This window comes from Sus scrofa, chromosome 13 (assembly GCF_054392235.1).
Source record: "Sus scrofa isolate SSC_HxYL_T2T_F1_AM1 chromosome 13, Sscrofa_HxYL_maternal_Yorkshire_Landrace_v2.0, whole genome shotgun sequence".
NCBI lineage: Eukaryota > Metazoa > Chordata > Mammalia > Artiodactyla > Suidae > Sus > Sus scrofa.
This window is the reverse complement of record NC_139395.1, coordinates 85556289-85572694: the sequence shown is the minus strand read 5'-3', so window position 1 is coordinate 85572694 and position 16406 is coordinate 85556289. Positions and strand designations below refer to the sequence as shown.

Here is a 16406-nt window from a genome sequence, read left to right as displayed (position 1 = left end):
GGTGGAGTGAGTTCCCCATCACCAGAGGTATTCAAGGTGGGACTCCCACTTGCCAGAGTGTAATAAGAGAGACTAGGTATGGATTGGTGGCATCACTCTCAGGGGCCACAGACTCAAGTCCTGGCTTGGACATTGTAGAGGAAGAAACAGACACTCATATGTAAGCCGGAGGGTTTCCCATAGTGATAAATGATGTGATTTGAGAAGACTGGGCCTGTCTTTGCCATATAGATGTTTTACACTGTTAGGTCATTGGTTGTATTAAGGTTGGCTTATTTTTATTTTTTTTTGGTCTTTTAAGGGCTACACCTGCGGCATATGGAAGTTCCCAGGCCAGGGGTCCAATCAGAGCTACAGCTGCCGGCCTACACTAGAGCCACAGCAATGTAGGATCCAGGCCGAGTCTGCATCCCACACCACAGCTCACAGCAATGCTAGATCCTTAACCCACTGAGTGGGGCTAGGGATCGAACCTGCGTCTTCATAGATACTAGTTGGGTTCATTATTGCTGAGCCACAGTGTGAACTCCCTCAGGTTGGCCTTTTTGCTTGTGTATTTCTCTTTTCCCCCCAGCTTTATTGAGGTGTATTCGATGAGATGACATTAATATTCTAAGTTTAAGGCATAAAAGGTGATGCTTTGGAACACATGTATAGTGAAATGATTATTGCAATAATGTTGGTTAATACATTCACATCACTTCATACAGCATTTTTTATTGTTCATGTTTGTGGTGGGAACACTTCAGATCTACTCTCACAGGAATGTGTGAGTATGTAATCTGTCATTGTTCACTGTAGATGCCAAGCTATGTGCCAGATCCTGGAACTTAGTCATCTTATAACTGGAAGTTTGCACCCTTTGACCACCGTCTCTCCTTTCCTCCTGCCCCCTCTCCCCCACCCAGTTCTTGGCAACCATTCTACTCTGTATCTATGAGTTTGGCTTTTTCACATTCCCTGTATAAGTGATATCACAGTATTTGTCTCTCTGTTTGGCTTCTTTCACTTCAAATGCCCTTGGGGCCCATCCATATTGTTGCAAATGACAGAAATCCCTTCCTTTTAATGGCTGAATAATATTCCTGTGTGTGTGTGTGTGTGTGTGTGTGTGTGTGCGCGCGCGCGCGCACGCGAGCACATGCGTGCACATGCATGCACACGTTTTCCTTATCCATTCCTCCATTGATGGACACTTAGCTTGTTTCCATGTCTTAGCCATTGTGGGTAGTGCCATGAACATGGGGGTGTGGATATCTTAAGTTATTAGTGTTTTAATTTTCTTTGGATAAATACTCAGAAGGGGAGTGCTGGATCACATGGCAGCTCTATTTTTAATTTTTTTTTTTTTTTTTGGCTGTGCCTGTGGCATGTGAAAGTTCCTAGGACAGAGATTGAACCTGCGCCACAGAAGTGGCCTGAACCACTGCAGTGACAGTGTTGGACCCTTAACCCAAAAGACCACCAGGATCTCCTATTTTTAATTTTTTGAGGCTCCTCCATACTATTTTCTGTAGTAGCTGCACCAATTTGCATTTCTGCTAACAGTGCATGAGGGTTCCCTTTTCTCCACATCTTCACCAACATTTATTATTTCTTGTCTTTTTTGATCATAGCTGCCCTAACAGGTGTGAAGTGATACCTTGTAGTTTTCATTTCTCTGATGGTGAGTGATATTGAGCACCTTTGCCCACACCTATTGCCTATTTATATGCCTTTGAAACATGTCTCTTTTGGTCTTTTCCCCATTTTAAAATAATTTTTAAAATTATTGAGTTACTGAGTTGTATGAGTTCCATATGTATATGGATGTTAACCCCCTTAACATTATATGGTTTGCAAATATTTTCTCCCATTCTCTAGATTGCCTTTTCATTTTATTGATTGTTTCTTTTGCTGTATAGAAACTTTTTAATTTGATATAGTCCCACCTGTTGATATTTGCTTTTGTTGCTTGTGCTTTTGGTGTCATTACCAAAAAATTGTTACCAAGACCAGTGTTAAGAATCTATTCCTGTGCCCATTGTGGCACAGCAGAAACGAATCTGACTAGGAACCGTGAGATTGCAGGTTCAGTTTCTGGCCTCGCTCAGTGGATTAAGGATCCGGCATTGCCGTGAGCTGTGGTGTAGGTCGCAGACATGGCTTGGATCCTGTGTTGCTGTGGCTGTTGTGTAGGCCGGCAGCTGTAGCTCCGATTAGATCCCTGGTCTGGGAACCTCCATATGCTGCAGGTGTGGGCCTAAAAAGCCAAAAGCCAAAAAAAAAAAAAAAAAAAAAAAAAAAGAATCTATTCCTCTCTCATTTCTTCTAGGAGTTATGCATTTGCAGTAATTTATTTTTAGTTGATTTTTTTGTATGTGGTCTGAGGTAAGGGTCCAGTTTCAATCTTTTGTGGCTTTTATTTCTGAAGAAGGCTCTCTTTATCTAAAGTTATTTCCTAGATTTTCCTCTGATACTGCCTTTATAGATTTGGAATTTATTTTTGTTTGTGGTTGAGGTAGATGCCAAGATTAGAGACTTAATCCTTTCCCCGCTGAGTGTGAATGCCACCTCTGTCATATCCTAAATTCCCATATTCACGTCATTCAGTTTCTCAATTTTATTCTGTTCCATTGATCTCCTTGTCTTTTTAATTATTAAAACTTTGAAGTATGCTCCTCATGTTTTCAGAAAATTTCTGGGGTATTTTTAGAGACTTCCTATTTTGAATGAATTTTAGAATCAGCTTGACAAATTTCATGACAAATTATTTTGGGACTTCGGGATTCCAAATAGAGGACAACCTACATCTTTAAGGTATTGAATTCTCCTGTCTAGACATATAGTATATATTTCTAACAAAGTATACTGTTATATATATTAGGAAATTTTTTTTCTTTGCGTGTTTATTATAGATTTATTTAAAGGTTTCTTTCTCTTTTGAATGGGATTTTTTTCTCTTCCTATTTGATCAAGGCTGGTGTATAGGAAAGCCACAAACTTGTGTATGTGTATGTTGATTTTGTTTTTGGCTACCATATAATAATAAGAACAAGACTAGTATTTACTTCAGTACTCTGTTAATATTGATTCCTTTGGATTTTCTAGAAAGAGGAAATCATAACACCTGCAAATAATGACCATTATCTCTTTCTAGTATTTCTACTGCTTCTTTTTTTCTTGTTCTATTGCATCTGCTAGCATCTCTAGGACAGTGCTAAACAATAATGTATGTAAGCATTTGCATCATATTTCTGACCTCAGTGGGACATGTGTCTAATGTTTCAGCATTGGATGTGATGTTTGCTACATGTTTCTGGTAGACACTGGTTATCAAGAGTTTAGAGGTCCTTGTAGGCTGCAGCAGTTGTGTAGCTGTAGGGCCTCAGAGCAGGAATTGAGTCTTTAGGGAGGAGAAATGGCTATACATGGTAGCACTAAGATGTTGACCCAGTTGAAAAGTTATTTTGTGATACCTTGCTGCTCCTCAGCTTGAAGATGTTTGAGATGAGCTTTATCTTTGAATATCACTTATTTTCAGACCTCAGAGGCAGATGGTTGGGTTCATTACATTCCTCAGTTCCTGGCTCCTTCTACCCTTATCATCTTTGCAAGACTTTCTCTTGTTTAATTTCGTGTTTATTCCCTTTCACCTCCTTTCCCCATAGCCATCCGTCTGCCCCACCCTAGGCTATAGTTCTCTTCAATCTGTGTGGGTTTTTTTTTTTTTTTATGTCTTCATTCAAAACATGTATTGTAATTTTTGTGTGCAGTCTTTTTAGTTTCTGTGACAGATCTCACTTGGTTTCTTCTTGTTACCCTCAGCAGTCTATTCCCTGCTGCTCTGTGTTGCTGTGTGTACTCGTGTCCAGCTTCACGTTGTGTGTATGTCTAGTCTGTGGTTTCTGACAGCTCTGCAATCCTCCGAGCTCTGTGGAGGATGTCCCCACATTCTACTCATGACCCCTTTGGTGATGAACACCCAGGCTACCCCCACCCCACTTCCTCAAATAACACTGAAGTGAGTGATCATACTTGGTGTTGAATGTGGGTCCAGGTGAAGACTTCCCTGGAATAAACTCCCAGAAGCAGAACCACTGGGTCCTTGACAATGCCTGTGTTTGCGTAAATGGTGCCTGTTCTCCCTCCAGGCTGGCCGTGCCCGTCACCACTCCCACCCCCAGGGCATGACGGTTCCCACCTGGGCCTGGCATTTATCACTCTAATTTTTCCAGTTGAACAGGTGTTTCACTTTTTTTTTTTTCATGTTAATTTTCAGGAGGCTACGGTATTTTCTTGTTAGCAAGTCTTTGTCAGCTTAAGGCATTCCAAAAACATCTCCTGACCTGTTGGCACTCTCTTGTATTTGTCCACAGACTTCTTTGTTATAGAGAATTTTAATTTTTTTTTTTTTGTCTTTTTGCCATTTCTTGGGCTGCTCCCACGGCATATGGAGGTTCCCAGGCTAGGGGTCGAATTGGAGCTGTAGCCAATGGCCTACGCCAGAGCCACAGCAACGCGGGATCCGAGCCGCATCTGCCACCTACACCACAGCTCACGGCAATGCCGGATCGTCAACCCACTGAGCAAGGGCAGGGATCGAACCCGCAACCTCATAGTTCCTAGTTGGATTCGTTAACCACTGTGCCATGACGGGAACTCCGAGACTTTTAATTTTGAGGTGGGCAAATTCATCCTCTCTCTCTCTCTCTTTTTTTGGTTGTGCCTATGGCATGTGGAAGTACTGGGGCCAGGGATTGAATCCACGCCACAGCAGTGACCACCCCAGATCCTGAATCCCTGAGCCACCAGGAGATTGAAATTCATCCTTTTTTTAACCTGTGGTCCTTTCGTTTGAATTTTAAGACATCCTCCCACCCTGACTCCTCCTGCCCTTCCTTATCACAGATATTTTCCCTCTGGACTTTCGTAGATGGGTTTTGAACTTACCTTGCTGCTGCTGCTCTTTTCTTATGTCTCGTCCTGTCTTAGTGACTTGTCTGGTACCTTGGGAGCAGAGCCTGAGTTGGGGTTTCTTGTCCACATGGTGGTTCTTTTGGAGAACTGCCCAGGGAAGGCGCCAGATGACACGGGGGCCCCCCAGGGCTGTCCCCTTGGAAGTGGGGCTGGGTCAGTGATTGGCCATACTCCTTCCTGCCAGCCTCCTGGGTGGACGCAGCCCTCCCAGGCAGTCTGCAGGGAAGGTGCACTTGTGAGCTGCTGGCAGCCACCTGCATGGGCAGCAGGCTATTTCCTGCCCAGTGGCGGGGATCCAGCCTGGCCCCAGCAGCATCTACTAAACCTGCTGACCCCAGACACCTGGAAACCGCACACTCCCTCCATGTGGTGACTCTGCCTGTGTTGCCACCCACAGTGTCCACCAAGGACCTGATCGAGACATGCTGTGCTGCTGGGCAGCAGTGGGCCATCGACAATGACGAGTGCCTGGACATCCCCGAGAGTGGTGCCGAGGGCGACGTGTGCAGGTAGGGCAGGCACCCTGAGCAGGTGGAGTACCCGGCTGCTGGCCCCACTTTCCTGTGCCCTTTCCCCCAGGCCCCCAGCACCAGGTGAGCACTGAGCCGCCTGTGTCCACGTGCATGTGGGCCATTGGATGCCACTGCTTGGGGCCGGCTGGCTGGGCTCCAGGGTGGGGGGCCCAGGACCAGCCCCAGGAGCAGACTAACCAGCAGGCTTGTCACCGGCCTAGGGAGCATGTTCGGAAGAACACACACTTGGGTGCCGGCGTTGAGGGACCACTAGCACTTGGGAGCAATTAGGTACTTCTCTCACCAGGTGCTGCACTGCTGAGCCGTGCTCAGTCCACATGGGCTTTCCCTCCTCAGCTTTGAGCCAGACCTTCAGCCCCCCTTCCTTTCTCCACTTTGTTCCTCTGGGGTCTCCAAAAGGCCAGCTTCTCGCTGTCCTCTGCTGCCTCTTCCAATTGCTTCTGACAGTAGTGTTCTCAACAAAGGAAGCCTTTATACCCACGTTCTCCCTGTGCCGGGCTCAGGAGACATCCTGGCCAGCCATTCACCCCTTCTTTTTTTTCCAGGGATGCTGTCTTTTCCAGCCTATTCTTCTCTCCAGATAAGGAAGATAAGGTTCAGAGAGGTGGTGTTGTTCACCCAAAGCCACACAGCTCATTGGGAGCATGGCCAGTATTAGACCCCGTGTTACCTAATGTCTGGCCCACAGTGCCTCCTTTAGAAACATGTAAATTCGAGCCTTGGCCCTTTCCTTTCTCCTCAGATGTCCCAGCAATGTGGGTGGCCTGGGAATTAGAGCATGGATTTTTTAGGAGTTTGGAGCTAAGTTATCTAGTGTGTGCTTGTATCCCTCTTGTGACGGGACGCTCACTACTTCATAGACAGTCAGCTCATCACTGGATGGGCCTTCTGGGACATGCCCTTCCTCAAGTGGGACTAAATCCCACCTTTTCATGCACCACCCCCCAGCATTTTGTGTGCTGGCTCATCAGCTGTCTCTGCCTGGCAGCCCTAGGCATTGGAGGCATGACCAGGGATCCCAGAGGCTGTTTTCCTCTAGGCTGATCGCACTTCCTGAGATCCTTTCCTTTCCTTTTCAGTCCTGGGGGACTTGGAGTACTGACCTGCTCCATCATGGATCAGGTATCCAGAGCCCAGAGGGCTCCAGAGGTGGGAACAGGGCCCATGTCACTCAGTGGGGATGTGCTGGCTTGGCTGCTGCCCCTGACACCAGTCTGGGCCCTGCCTGCAGTAGACCTCAGCAGGCTCCCCCTCCTGAGCCACAGCTTCCGCCACTGTGAAGCGGGGCCTGTGGTCCCTTCCTAGGGGTCCCCAGGGGTCCAGGGGAGCTTGGTGGGGCTGAAGTGTGCATCTCTTTGCAGGACAGCCCAGAAGCACTGCTGTGTGTCCTACTTGAAGGAGAAGAGCTGTGTGGCCGGTGTCATGGGGGCTAAGGAGGGCGAGGCCTGCGGGGACGAGGACAATGACACCTGCAGTGTCTCCCTGTACAAGGCAAGCATGACTTGGGGCATTGTGGCCTGAGCCTGAAGGTCCTTGAGGGCCACAGGGCTGCTCCAGGGGAAGGACATTTACTCCAGAGGTTGCGGGGTGGGGAAGCTATTCATCTGCACAGAAAACATCACTCGTCTCCAGGAGATAGTGATTGAGCACCAGTGTGTGCTGGCCACTGTTTTAGGCAGTAAGAATGCAGAAATGAATAACAGGCAAAAATCGCTGCCCTCAGGGGGCTTTCTTTTTCTTTTCTGGTTCTTTTGTGACTGGCATTTCATTGAACATAATGTCCCCAGAGTTTATCTGTGTTCTCTCATGTGTCACAACTTCCCTCCTTTTCAAGACTGAATCACATTCTTTGGTATGGATCGACCACATTTTGTTTATCCGTCCTCTGTTGACGGAACTTGGGTTGCTTCTGCCTCTTGGCTGCTGTGAGTAATGCTGAGTTAGCCTGGATGTAAAAACAGCCCCTCTCTTGAGGGCAGAAAGTACATCCCTTTATATCACATTGGCTAGAACTTAAGCTGGTGGCTGGCTGCTAGCTGCAAGGAGGGCTGGGAATTGTAGTCCTGATTCTGGAGAGGACATGTGCCCAATGCAAATTGAGATGGAGGGAAAACAGACAACTGGCTGCCTGTGCAGTAGAAGATGAGGGCAAATACGGCAGTCGAGCACTTTCAGGGAATATCGCAGAAGGAGGGAGTTCCCGTCGTGGTGCAGTGGTTAACGAATCCGACTAGGAACCATGAGGTTGCGGGTTCGGTCCCTGCCCTTGCTCAGTGGGTTAACGATCCGGCGTTGCCGTGAGCTGTGGTGTAGGTTGCAGACGCGGCTCGGATCCCGTGTTGCTGTGGCTCTGGCATAGGCCGGTGGCTACAGCTCCAATTCGACCCCTAGCCTGGGAACCTCCATATGCCTCAGGAGCGGCCCAAGAAATAGCAAAAAAAGACAAAAAAAAAAAAAAAATCACAAAAGGAGGTGTTTGTGGGGGAGAAGGGGACAGAGTTGAGGAAACCACAATGTCACGAGCCTAGATGACTGTCATAGGGACCTCTGGAGGAGGGCACCATTTGGTAGAGGATTTTGACTTTGATCTTTATCACGTTGGGGTCAATTTTTTCAAATAAAACAGCTGATAATAGGGAATGGGCCTTGGTGATGGGAATGTTTAGAATTGCATTTTTGGAGTTCCTGTTGTGGCAAAGTGACAATGAACCTGACTAGAATCCATGATGATGCTGGTTCAATCCCTGGCCTTGTTCAGTGTGTTAAGGATCCAGCGTTGCCCTGAGATGTGGTGTAGGTCGAAGACGCAGCTTGGATCTGGTATTACTATGACTGGGTGTGGGCCAGCAGCTGTAGCTCTGATTTGACCCCTAGCCTGGGAACCTCCATATATTGCTAGTGCGGCCCTAAAAAGTCCAAAAAAAAAAAAAAGGCATTTATGTTTATAGGCTTGGCCCTGGACAAGTCCTCTTTTCTGAGCCTTAGCTTCTAGACCTATAAAATAGGCATAATAGTCCATGTTTTTCAGGTGATGGTGAGGATCAGGGGAAATGCTGGCTGTGAAGTATGTGGTGGGTCGTCCCTATGTGGATATGTTTACCATTGGGGGGTGCAGCCTGGAGTAAGTGAGCTTCTGCTGTGTAATGATTATGATTCATGAGTCAGGGTCACTTTGCTGACCTTGCCCATGCCCTGCTGACCTTGGCTGGGCTCACTTACATGTCTGCCACCAGCTAATGGCTCTGCTGGCACTAGATCTAGGATGGCCATAGCTGGGACCATGTTTCTCTGCTCCATGTGGTCTCAATCTCCAGGAGGGTTGCCTGGGCTTGTTCAGGTGGTGGCTAGGCAGGGTTCCAACATGGGGATAGATGTGTGCAAGGTTTTTTGTGGCCAGGGCTCAAAATGGGCACACTGTCACTTCTATCTCATCCTGTTGGCCAAGGTAAGTCATGAGGCACTGTCACGAGGCTGTGAAATGTCCCCTCTCTTTCAACAGGAGAAACTGCACTGTCACAGTAGACCTAGTGAACACCTGGGGCTCTTATTGCAATCCATCCACCACAGTAGTTTAGACAAATTAAAGACTATTTTTGGAGGCAGGCAGTCTGGGATAGGGGTGAATCCACACAATATCTTCAGGCTTCTGTATTTCTGCTCAGTCATCTTTAGCTTGTAATTTCCGTCTTCAAGATCACCTGATGAGGAGTTCCCGTCGTGGCTCAGCAGTTAGTGAACCCAGCTAGCATCCATGAGGACACGGGTTTAATCCCTGGCCTTGCTCAGTGGGTTAAGGATCCAGTGTTGCCCTGGGCTATAGTATAGGTCGCGTTGCTGTGGCTGTGGTGTAGGCCAGCGGCTACAGTTCTGGTTGGACCCTAACCTGGGACCCTCCATATGCCACAGGTGTGGCCCTGAAAGACCAAAAAAAAAAAACACCTCATGACCCAAAATAGTTGCTACAGCTCCAGCCATCACATCTGTTTCAAAAAGGAGGATGAGGGAGAGCAAAAAGATGTACTTTTGGAGTTCCCTTGTGGTACAGCAGGTTAAGGATCTGGCTTTGTCACTGCAGCAGCTTGGGTCATTGCTGTGGTGCAGTTTTGATTCCTGACCCAGAAACTTCCATATGCCACAAGTGTGGCCAAAAAAAAAAAAGTTCTTTCAAGCTGATTCAACTCCAGTGAAAGCTGTCCTGCAAGCTTCACCCAGTGACCCTGTCTGTAACTTTAAGGGACCCTGAGCAAGGGTGCCTTTTAGGTCACCTGAATAGAATTGGAGTCTGTTAGTAAATATGCGGGCAGTTAGTGGGTGTGGCTGGGTGTTAACCTGTAGTTTTCACAAAAGGCCATTTATGAATTATTGCAAAAAACTTGCATTAGCTAAGCCAGACGTGGGAAATGGGGACAGACGACACCTCTGCCCCAGAGAGCACATCCTGGGCAGAAGAAACAAGACAGGGGTGAATTTGCTTCCATTTATCAGGCCCTCCCCTGAGCCCAGGGGCCCTGAGGGAGTCCCATGGGCTCTCAGGCCATAGGGAAGGCCAAAGGAGCTGGGCGGTGACCACAGGTCTCTCTATAGCAATGCTGTGACTGCTGTGGTCTGGGGCTCCGCGTGCGGGCCGAGGGCCAGGCGTGCGAGTCCAACCCCAACCTGGGCTACCCCTGCAACCACGTCATGCTGTCCTGCTGTGAGGGCGAGGACCCCCTCATTGTGCCTGAGGTCCGTCGGCCTCCGGAGCCCGAGGCTGCACCACAGAGAGGTGGGTGATGTTCCCCAGCCAGGTGGTGGTTGGGGATAGCTGCCAGGGCTTCTGGGCAAGGCTGCATGCTCTCTTGCCTTCTGTGGGGACCCTGGTCCTCCTTTGTCTATGGTTTGAGGCACAAATTCTCTAACGATGGACAGAGTTCTTCTGTGGCCTCTGATGATGGACTGTCCTCTTATTTCCAAGATGGTGATCTCATTCAATTTTCCACTTACCAACTCCTTCACTCACTGCCTACCACCCATCTCTCCCCACTCTCCACCCACCTACCCACCCACACTCCTATTTCTTTGTTCACCTACACATCCGTAGTTTTCCTCCCCATCTACCCACTTATTTTACCCATTCTCTGGTCTGTCTCTCCAACAGTCACTCCCCCTTCCTCTCATCCAGCCACATACCATCCATCTACCCACCCACCCACCCATCCGGGTATCCCTCCATCCTTCATCCACCCTGCCATCCATCCTTCCTTCATCTTCCACCCACCCACCCATCCGGGTATCCCTCCATCCTTCATCCACCCTGCCATCCATCCTTCCTTCATCTTCCACCTACCCACCCATCCATTTATCTGCCCACCCCTCCATCTACCCCTCCATCCACCCACCCACCCCTCCATCCAGTCATCCATTCACCCAACCCTCCATCCTTTATCATGCTGTCTCAGCTGAGCACACAGAAAGTTCTAGTGAGGACCTGATCTGATTTCCTGAGGGCTTGTGGTCTCTGCCACTTGCTGCGACTAACCTGGCTCCCGTCATGAGCACAGACCACTACCCCAGTTTCAGAGGCAGAGCTGGCGAGCCGGGAGGCCCTGTCGCTGGGCACGGAGACCGAGCTGCCCAACAGTCTGCCAGGCGACGACCAGGATGAGTGCCTGCTTCTCCCAGGGGAGCTGTGCCAGCATCTCTGCATCAACACCGTGGGCTCCTACCGCTGTGCCTGTTTTCCTGGCTTCTCACTGCAGGATGATCGCCGTACCTGCCGTCCAGGTGAGGGCCTGGACAGTCAGGGCCAGCGCTGATCTTGCCAGCAGAGCAGGTGTTCCTGGGCTGAGGACCATGGGGTCCTTCCCCTCCCGCAACCCCACACATTGGAACCTGCAGGTGCTGGAGTCCCCAGCGATGGGTTTGAAGCCAGATGAACAGGCATCCTTCTGGAGTTCTATCTGCAGGGCAGCCCCAGTGCCCTGCCCTGAATTCAAGTGCAGCACCAGGACCTGGGCTACAGAGGCCCCACCAACCAGATCTGTGTCCCCTAACAGTGGCCTGCAGAGGTCAAGCCCTGGAGGGCAGCCCAGGAGTCTACCCCAGCACCTGGGCCAGAAGGACTTGTCCCTGCCAGCTTCCAGGGATAGAGTCCTTTGAGTCCAGAAACTTTCCCCTCCATCTCCCTCTGGCTGGATTAGTTGTGAGATGGGCCTTGCCTGAGCCCCATGCCTCCCTGGGCCTCAGCTTCCTCTCCTGTGGGGGTGTGGGGGTGGGGGTGTGAGGCCAGGCCCCCTTTGTTGAGTGCCCCTTGGCGCGTGATGCCTTTTCAGGCCTGAGGCCTGGCTTAAAGACATGAGGCCCCTCCTGTCTGCTCGCCCTGACAGATGGTGGCCGCCCCCAGCCAGAGACCACAGAGGAGTCCGCGCTGAGGCCTGAATCCTCCCAGGTGGCCCCCAACACCATCGCGCTGCCAGTGCCACAGCCCAACACCTGCAAAGGTAACCCAGCCACAGGCAGGCAGTGAGACTCCCCCCGACCCCCACTCCAGGCTGGGTGGGTGCAAGGTGGCCCCTGCCAAGGGCTGCTTCTGGGGGTGTCACTTAGTGTCTCAGTCAGAGGTCAGGTGAGGAGCTGCAAGAGGTGAGAATGGGAGAGGTGCAGCCTGGGGCAAGCGCCTGTGACCCAGGATGGCCCATCAGCTGCTTTTAGTCTCAGTTACCAGAAAGTGGAGAGCATGAAACCCTCACCCAGGAGTCCTGGAGCCTGCGTTCAGTGACAGAAGTCCTCTGCCTCCCGCCTCCTCTCCTCTGCCGTCTTCCTCTCCGTCACCTCCCTCCTCTCCCCCACGTCCTCTCCTCCACCTTCTGCCCCTGTGCCATGTTCCTCTGTGTTCCTCCCTGTTGTCTTTCTCTGTCTCCTCTCTCATCCCTGTTACCAGAGCGAGGGGTTTGTCCCAGTGGTGGTGGAGGACCCAGGTCATCATCCCAGACCCCAGCCGATGTAGAAGTGGATTGAAGTGGATTGAAGGGTTGACCTTGTAAAAGGGTCAGGAGTGGGGTCCTCAGGTCCCAGCCTCTCTGCCTGTAGGTTGAAGCTGGGCAGAGGGCAGGGAAGCAGGGACCGGCCTGCTCGTCTCTGATTTCTGTGTGGTTCCTTGCAGACAATGGGCCCTGCAAGCAGGTGTGCACTGTCATCAGGGACACCGTCATGTGCTCCTGCTTCCCTGGCTACGCCATCATGGCAGACGGCGTGTCCTGCGAAGGTGAGTGTCACCTGGGGGCCACCACGCAACTGTGCACACCTGAGCTGGCCTGCAGTGGTGTGGAGCGGGACAGACAAGCCGAATGCGGTGGGGTGGTTTTGGCCTAAAACTCACTGTGGGCACAGGTTCAGCTGCCCTAACAGCGAGCTGCAAGTCAGCAGCTAAAGCAGCTGCCTCCTCTCATATCCTGCACACAAGTTGTGTGTTTAGCTCAGCTGGGCATGCGGGCTGGCCACAGCCCTGCCACTCCCATCATGCTGCCCTGCCCTCCCTGGAGCTGGTCTTCTCAAACTACAGGGTGTGGCAGGGTCACCTGGGCCTGGGACCCCACAGATCCTGAGATGTCCACATCGCCCTGGACCTCCAACCCAGCAGGTCTGGGGAAGAGCCCCAGAATCCCTGGACCTCACTCCATCTAGCGCTTTCCTCAAGGGTGGTCCTATCTGAGTGGCCTGAGTTTGTTTGTGACCACCATACCGCTGTTCCAGCCATGGAAGGAGCCAGGACAGAGGGCAGTGCCTGCCGATGGTCCTCAGGCAGGACATCCCTCCCACTGGCCAATGGGGAGCCAGGCAGCTGGATGGCAAATTCTCTGTGCTGTTCTGAAACCAAGGAGGGGGCAGTGAATGTTTGTGACTCTGCCTTCACAGAAGGGTCTAAAAGTACATCTGTTGTCACCTGTGCCCTGCTCTGTCTGTGTCTTGTCCCAGTGGGACCTCTGTGGGCTGGGACCTCCCACTGTGAAATGGGGCCATGGGGTTCGGCATGTGCTGAGATGATCATCACAGTGAGTGATGCCTGGGGAGCAGCTGAGAGGCCTTGAGCTCCTTGGGTCTGGAGGTAGGACAGGCATGGGGCCAGCAGATGGTCCAGGAAATGCTTTGGTTCAGGTCCAGGAGATGTGACGCTGGTGGAGGTCCAGGGTTAACAGGATTAAGTCTGAGAAAAGACCCATATCCTTGCCAGAAGCTGAGACCCCCACCTCTAGCCCCTTGTCTGAGCCAGTTCTGGTGTGGACAAAAACCATCCTTCTGCCCAGAGAGGGCTGCAGATTTTCCTAGGGCACACAGCATTTCTCAGATGGTGGGGGCAGATCTGGCTTTCCCACTGTCTCCCAGGGCCCTGAAGATGTGAGGACTGCACCTGTCCTGGTTGGGACCCCTTCAGGCCATGGGCCTGTGTTGCTGTCCCTCTAGGCCTCCCTTCCTCTCTGCAGGACCCCCAGCAGTAAAGGCCATGGGGTCCAGGACACAGGGTACAGAGGATGCCTGAGGGTGCATCCTGCCCTGCAGAGGAGTCCTGCTGGGCTCTAGCCAACATGTTACCATCAATGACAGCTCAAGATTGTCTTTAAAGGTCCAGATTGCAGGCCTCATCATGCCACCTGTTCTTACTAGGGCTCCTGCTCCAAATGGATAAACTCAGAAGGGGCCCAAAGCCCAGAGGGACCGCTGAGGGGCTAGGAGGCCCTGGGAAGGCCCCTGCCCCCTTTCGGGTCTCAGTTTTCCCACCTGTCACTGGAGGCCACGCCCCTCTAACAGCCCTTTATTTTTCCTCCCGCGGCTGTCACTAGACCAAGACGAGTGCCTGCTGGGTGCTCATGATTGTAGCCGGCGACAGTTCTGTGTGAACACCCTGGGATCCTTCTACTGTGTCAACCACACAGTGCTGTGTGCTGAGGGCTTTCTCCTCAACCCGCACAGGAAGTGCGTGGGTAAGCCAGGGCCCCTGCCCGCCGCCACCGTGGCCTCTGCTCTGCTCCACGCCCAGCGCCCTGCATCACAGCCACATGCTGAAGGGTCTGCCCTTAACATGTGAGCTCTCAGCATAGCACCATGCTCCACGTCTTACCCTTTGTGTCCTGGTGTCCTGTCCTGCTTGTCCACCGTCACCACCGGGAAGCCGCCTTCCCCAGGGACGTGCCTGAGTCAGAACTCCAGCCAGGTGGGACCTGGCTGGTCATTGAAATGAGGTCACAGAGACACGAGGGTGGCAGGGTCAGGTGTTTGGGTCTGGAGACAGGGAGGCCTGGTTCCAAGCAGGGCCCCTGATATCTCTGTGGTATTGAACCCTCCCAAGACCCTGTTTTATCATCTGTAAAATGGGGGCACCGAGGGCACGGCTCTGCCCTGGAGGTTATATATATGTCTGTGGTATAGCCAGAGCCTGGCGCACAGTGAGCATATGGCATCAGCTGCTAGAATTGTCCCTAGATGTGTCCACAGTCCCTTCCCAGGCAACTGGGTGGAGCCAGGGTTGGACAGAGGTGGCTTTGCACCCCAGCGAGGCGTTCATTTGTGGTGTGACCCTGTGCAGGGGCGTCTCTGTTTCCTCACCTCTAACCCAGGGGTTTGGGGACTGGCAGGAGCTATGCCTGGGTGGGCTGGTGCCCAGGGATGGGTCCATCCTCCTCCCTCTCAGTGCCCCTGTGAGCTGGGCCAGGCCGGCCCTGAGCATGCTCTGTGGGCAGCAAGGACTTGGTGCTCTCCCATGGCTGAGGGGGATCTGATGTTTTCGCAAGGGAAAAAACATAGTGGACCTGAACAGGGACCTAAAGTAGCAGGGGCTCAGGGCAGGAAATGTGATGGCAGGGACACGGGCCAAGGGAGTGGTCATTCCAGCCGGCAGCATCTAGGCACACTTCCTGGAGCAGGGGGCTTGTACACTGTCTCCAAGGATGGCTGGGACTTGGGAATCGGGAAGGGCCTGAGGGAGGGAGGAATGCACAGTGCGTTCAGGGCACGTGCCCGACCCCCATCTGTCATCTTTGTGCTTGGGGACCATGCCCAGTCTGGACATGTCCTCTTCCTCACCCTCCACTGCTGGGCACCCAGGCCTGCGGTGCCGGGCTGAGTGGCCACTGCAGACATGTTTGCCCCCGGCCTCCAGCCACCGGCATAACATGTGCCCTGCAGAGCCACCTTGTCGGCAGCGGGACAGCTTCTCCTGTGTGGGTTGTGTCTCTCTGTGTGTCTGCGAAGACGGCCCTCTGGGGCCTGGGAGTACCCCTCCCGGGACGTGGGTGTGCAGGCCTCCCTGGTGGCCTGGAGAGAAGACCTTGTCCTGAAAGGGGTCCATGGGCAGTTGGAAATGTGTGCTGGGATCAAAGGGCAAACGTACATCCCATTCAGCAAAGTTTATGGTCCTTCTTACAGTCTTTCCCTCCTTACTTACCCTGCACAGACCTCAGGTCTCCTCTCTGTCATTGTGTTCCACTTACGTGTTCGTTTCACCTGCGAGCACCTGTTCTGTCCATCACCTATTCATCTCCAGACGTGTCTTCTGCGGTGCCTTGGTGAGCTACAGGCGTGGTCCGTTAACCCTGCCTGCTGAGATGGGAGACAGGCGCCCGGATGAAGACTAGGCCTCTGCAGCCATGCTGGAGGGCTCCGCCACTTTGTAGTTGTAAGACCTGAGATTGGTTATTTAACCTCTCTGAGCCTCAGTTTCCTAACCTGCGAAATGAGAGGGATGGCGCCCACCTCAAAGGATCTCTGTGTCAATTAAATGAGTCAGTCCACGTGAAGAACTTGCTAGTGTTTGATGTCATTGTTGTGACTGAGCAAGTATCTTATATTCAGGCAGCCTGGAGAGGTAGTGAACTCCCCATCACTGGAGGTAGATAAGCTGAAGTGGGACAGTATTGGGTGGTACCAAGTCCAGAGGGTTTC

General features: G+C 51.7%; 1 protein-coding gene across 6 annotated transcripts in view; it reads left to right on the top strand.

Annotated features, from left to right (window-relative positions):
• FBLN2 (fibulin 2) overlaps positions 1–16406 on the top strand; it is a 73256-nt gene that overhangs the window by 45257 nt on the left and 11593 nt on the right. For 3 of the 6 annotated variants that reach the window (XM_084989536.1, XM_021069382.2, XM_084989535.1), the window contains exons 3-9: positions 5357–5468; positions 6854–6983; positions 10077–10257; positions 11046–11255; positions 11858–11971; positions 12634–12735; positions 14309–14449. In XM_084989536.1, the coding sequence (XP_084845662.1) occupies positions 5357–5468; positions 6854–6983; positions 10077–10257; positions 11046–11255; positions 11858–11971; positions 12634–12735; positions 14309–14449 (990 nt within the window). The remainder of the gene's footprint in view (positions 1–5356; positions 5469–6853; positions 6984–10076; positions 10258–11045; positions 11256–11857; positions 11972–12633; positions 12736–14308; positions 14450–16406) is intronic. The other 3 variants (XM_084989537.1, XM_021069383.2, XM_084989534.1) reach the window with 1 other exon arrangement.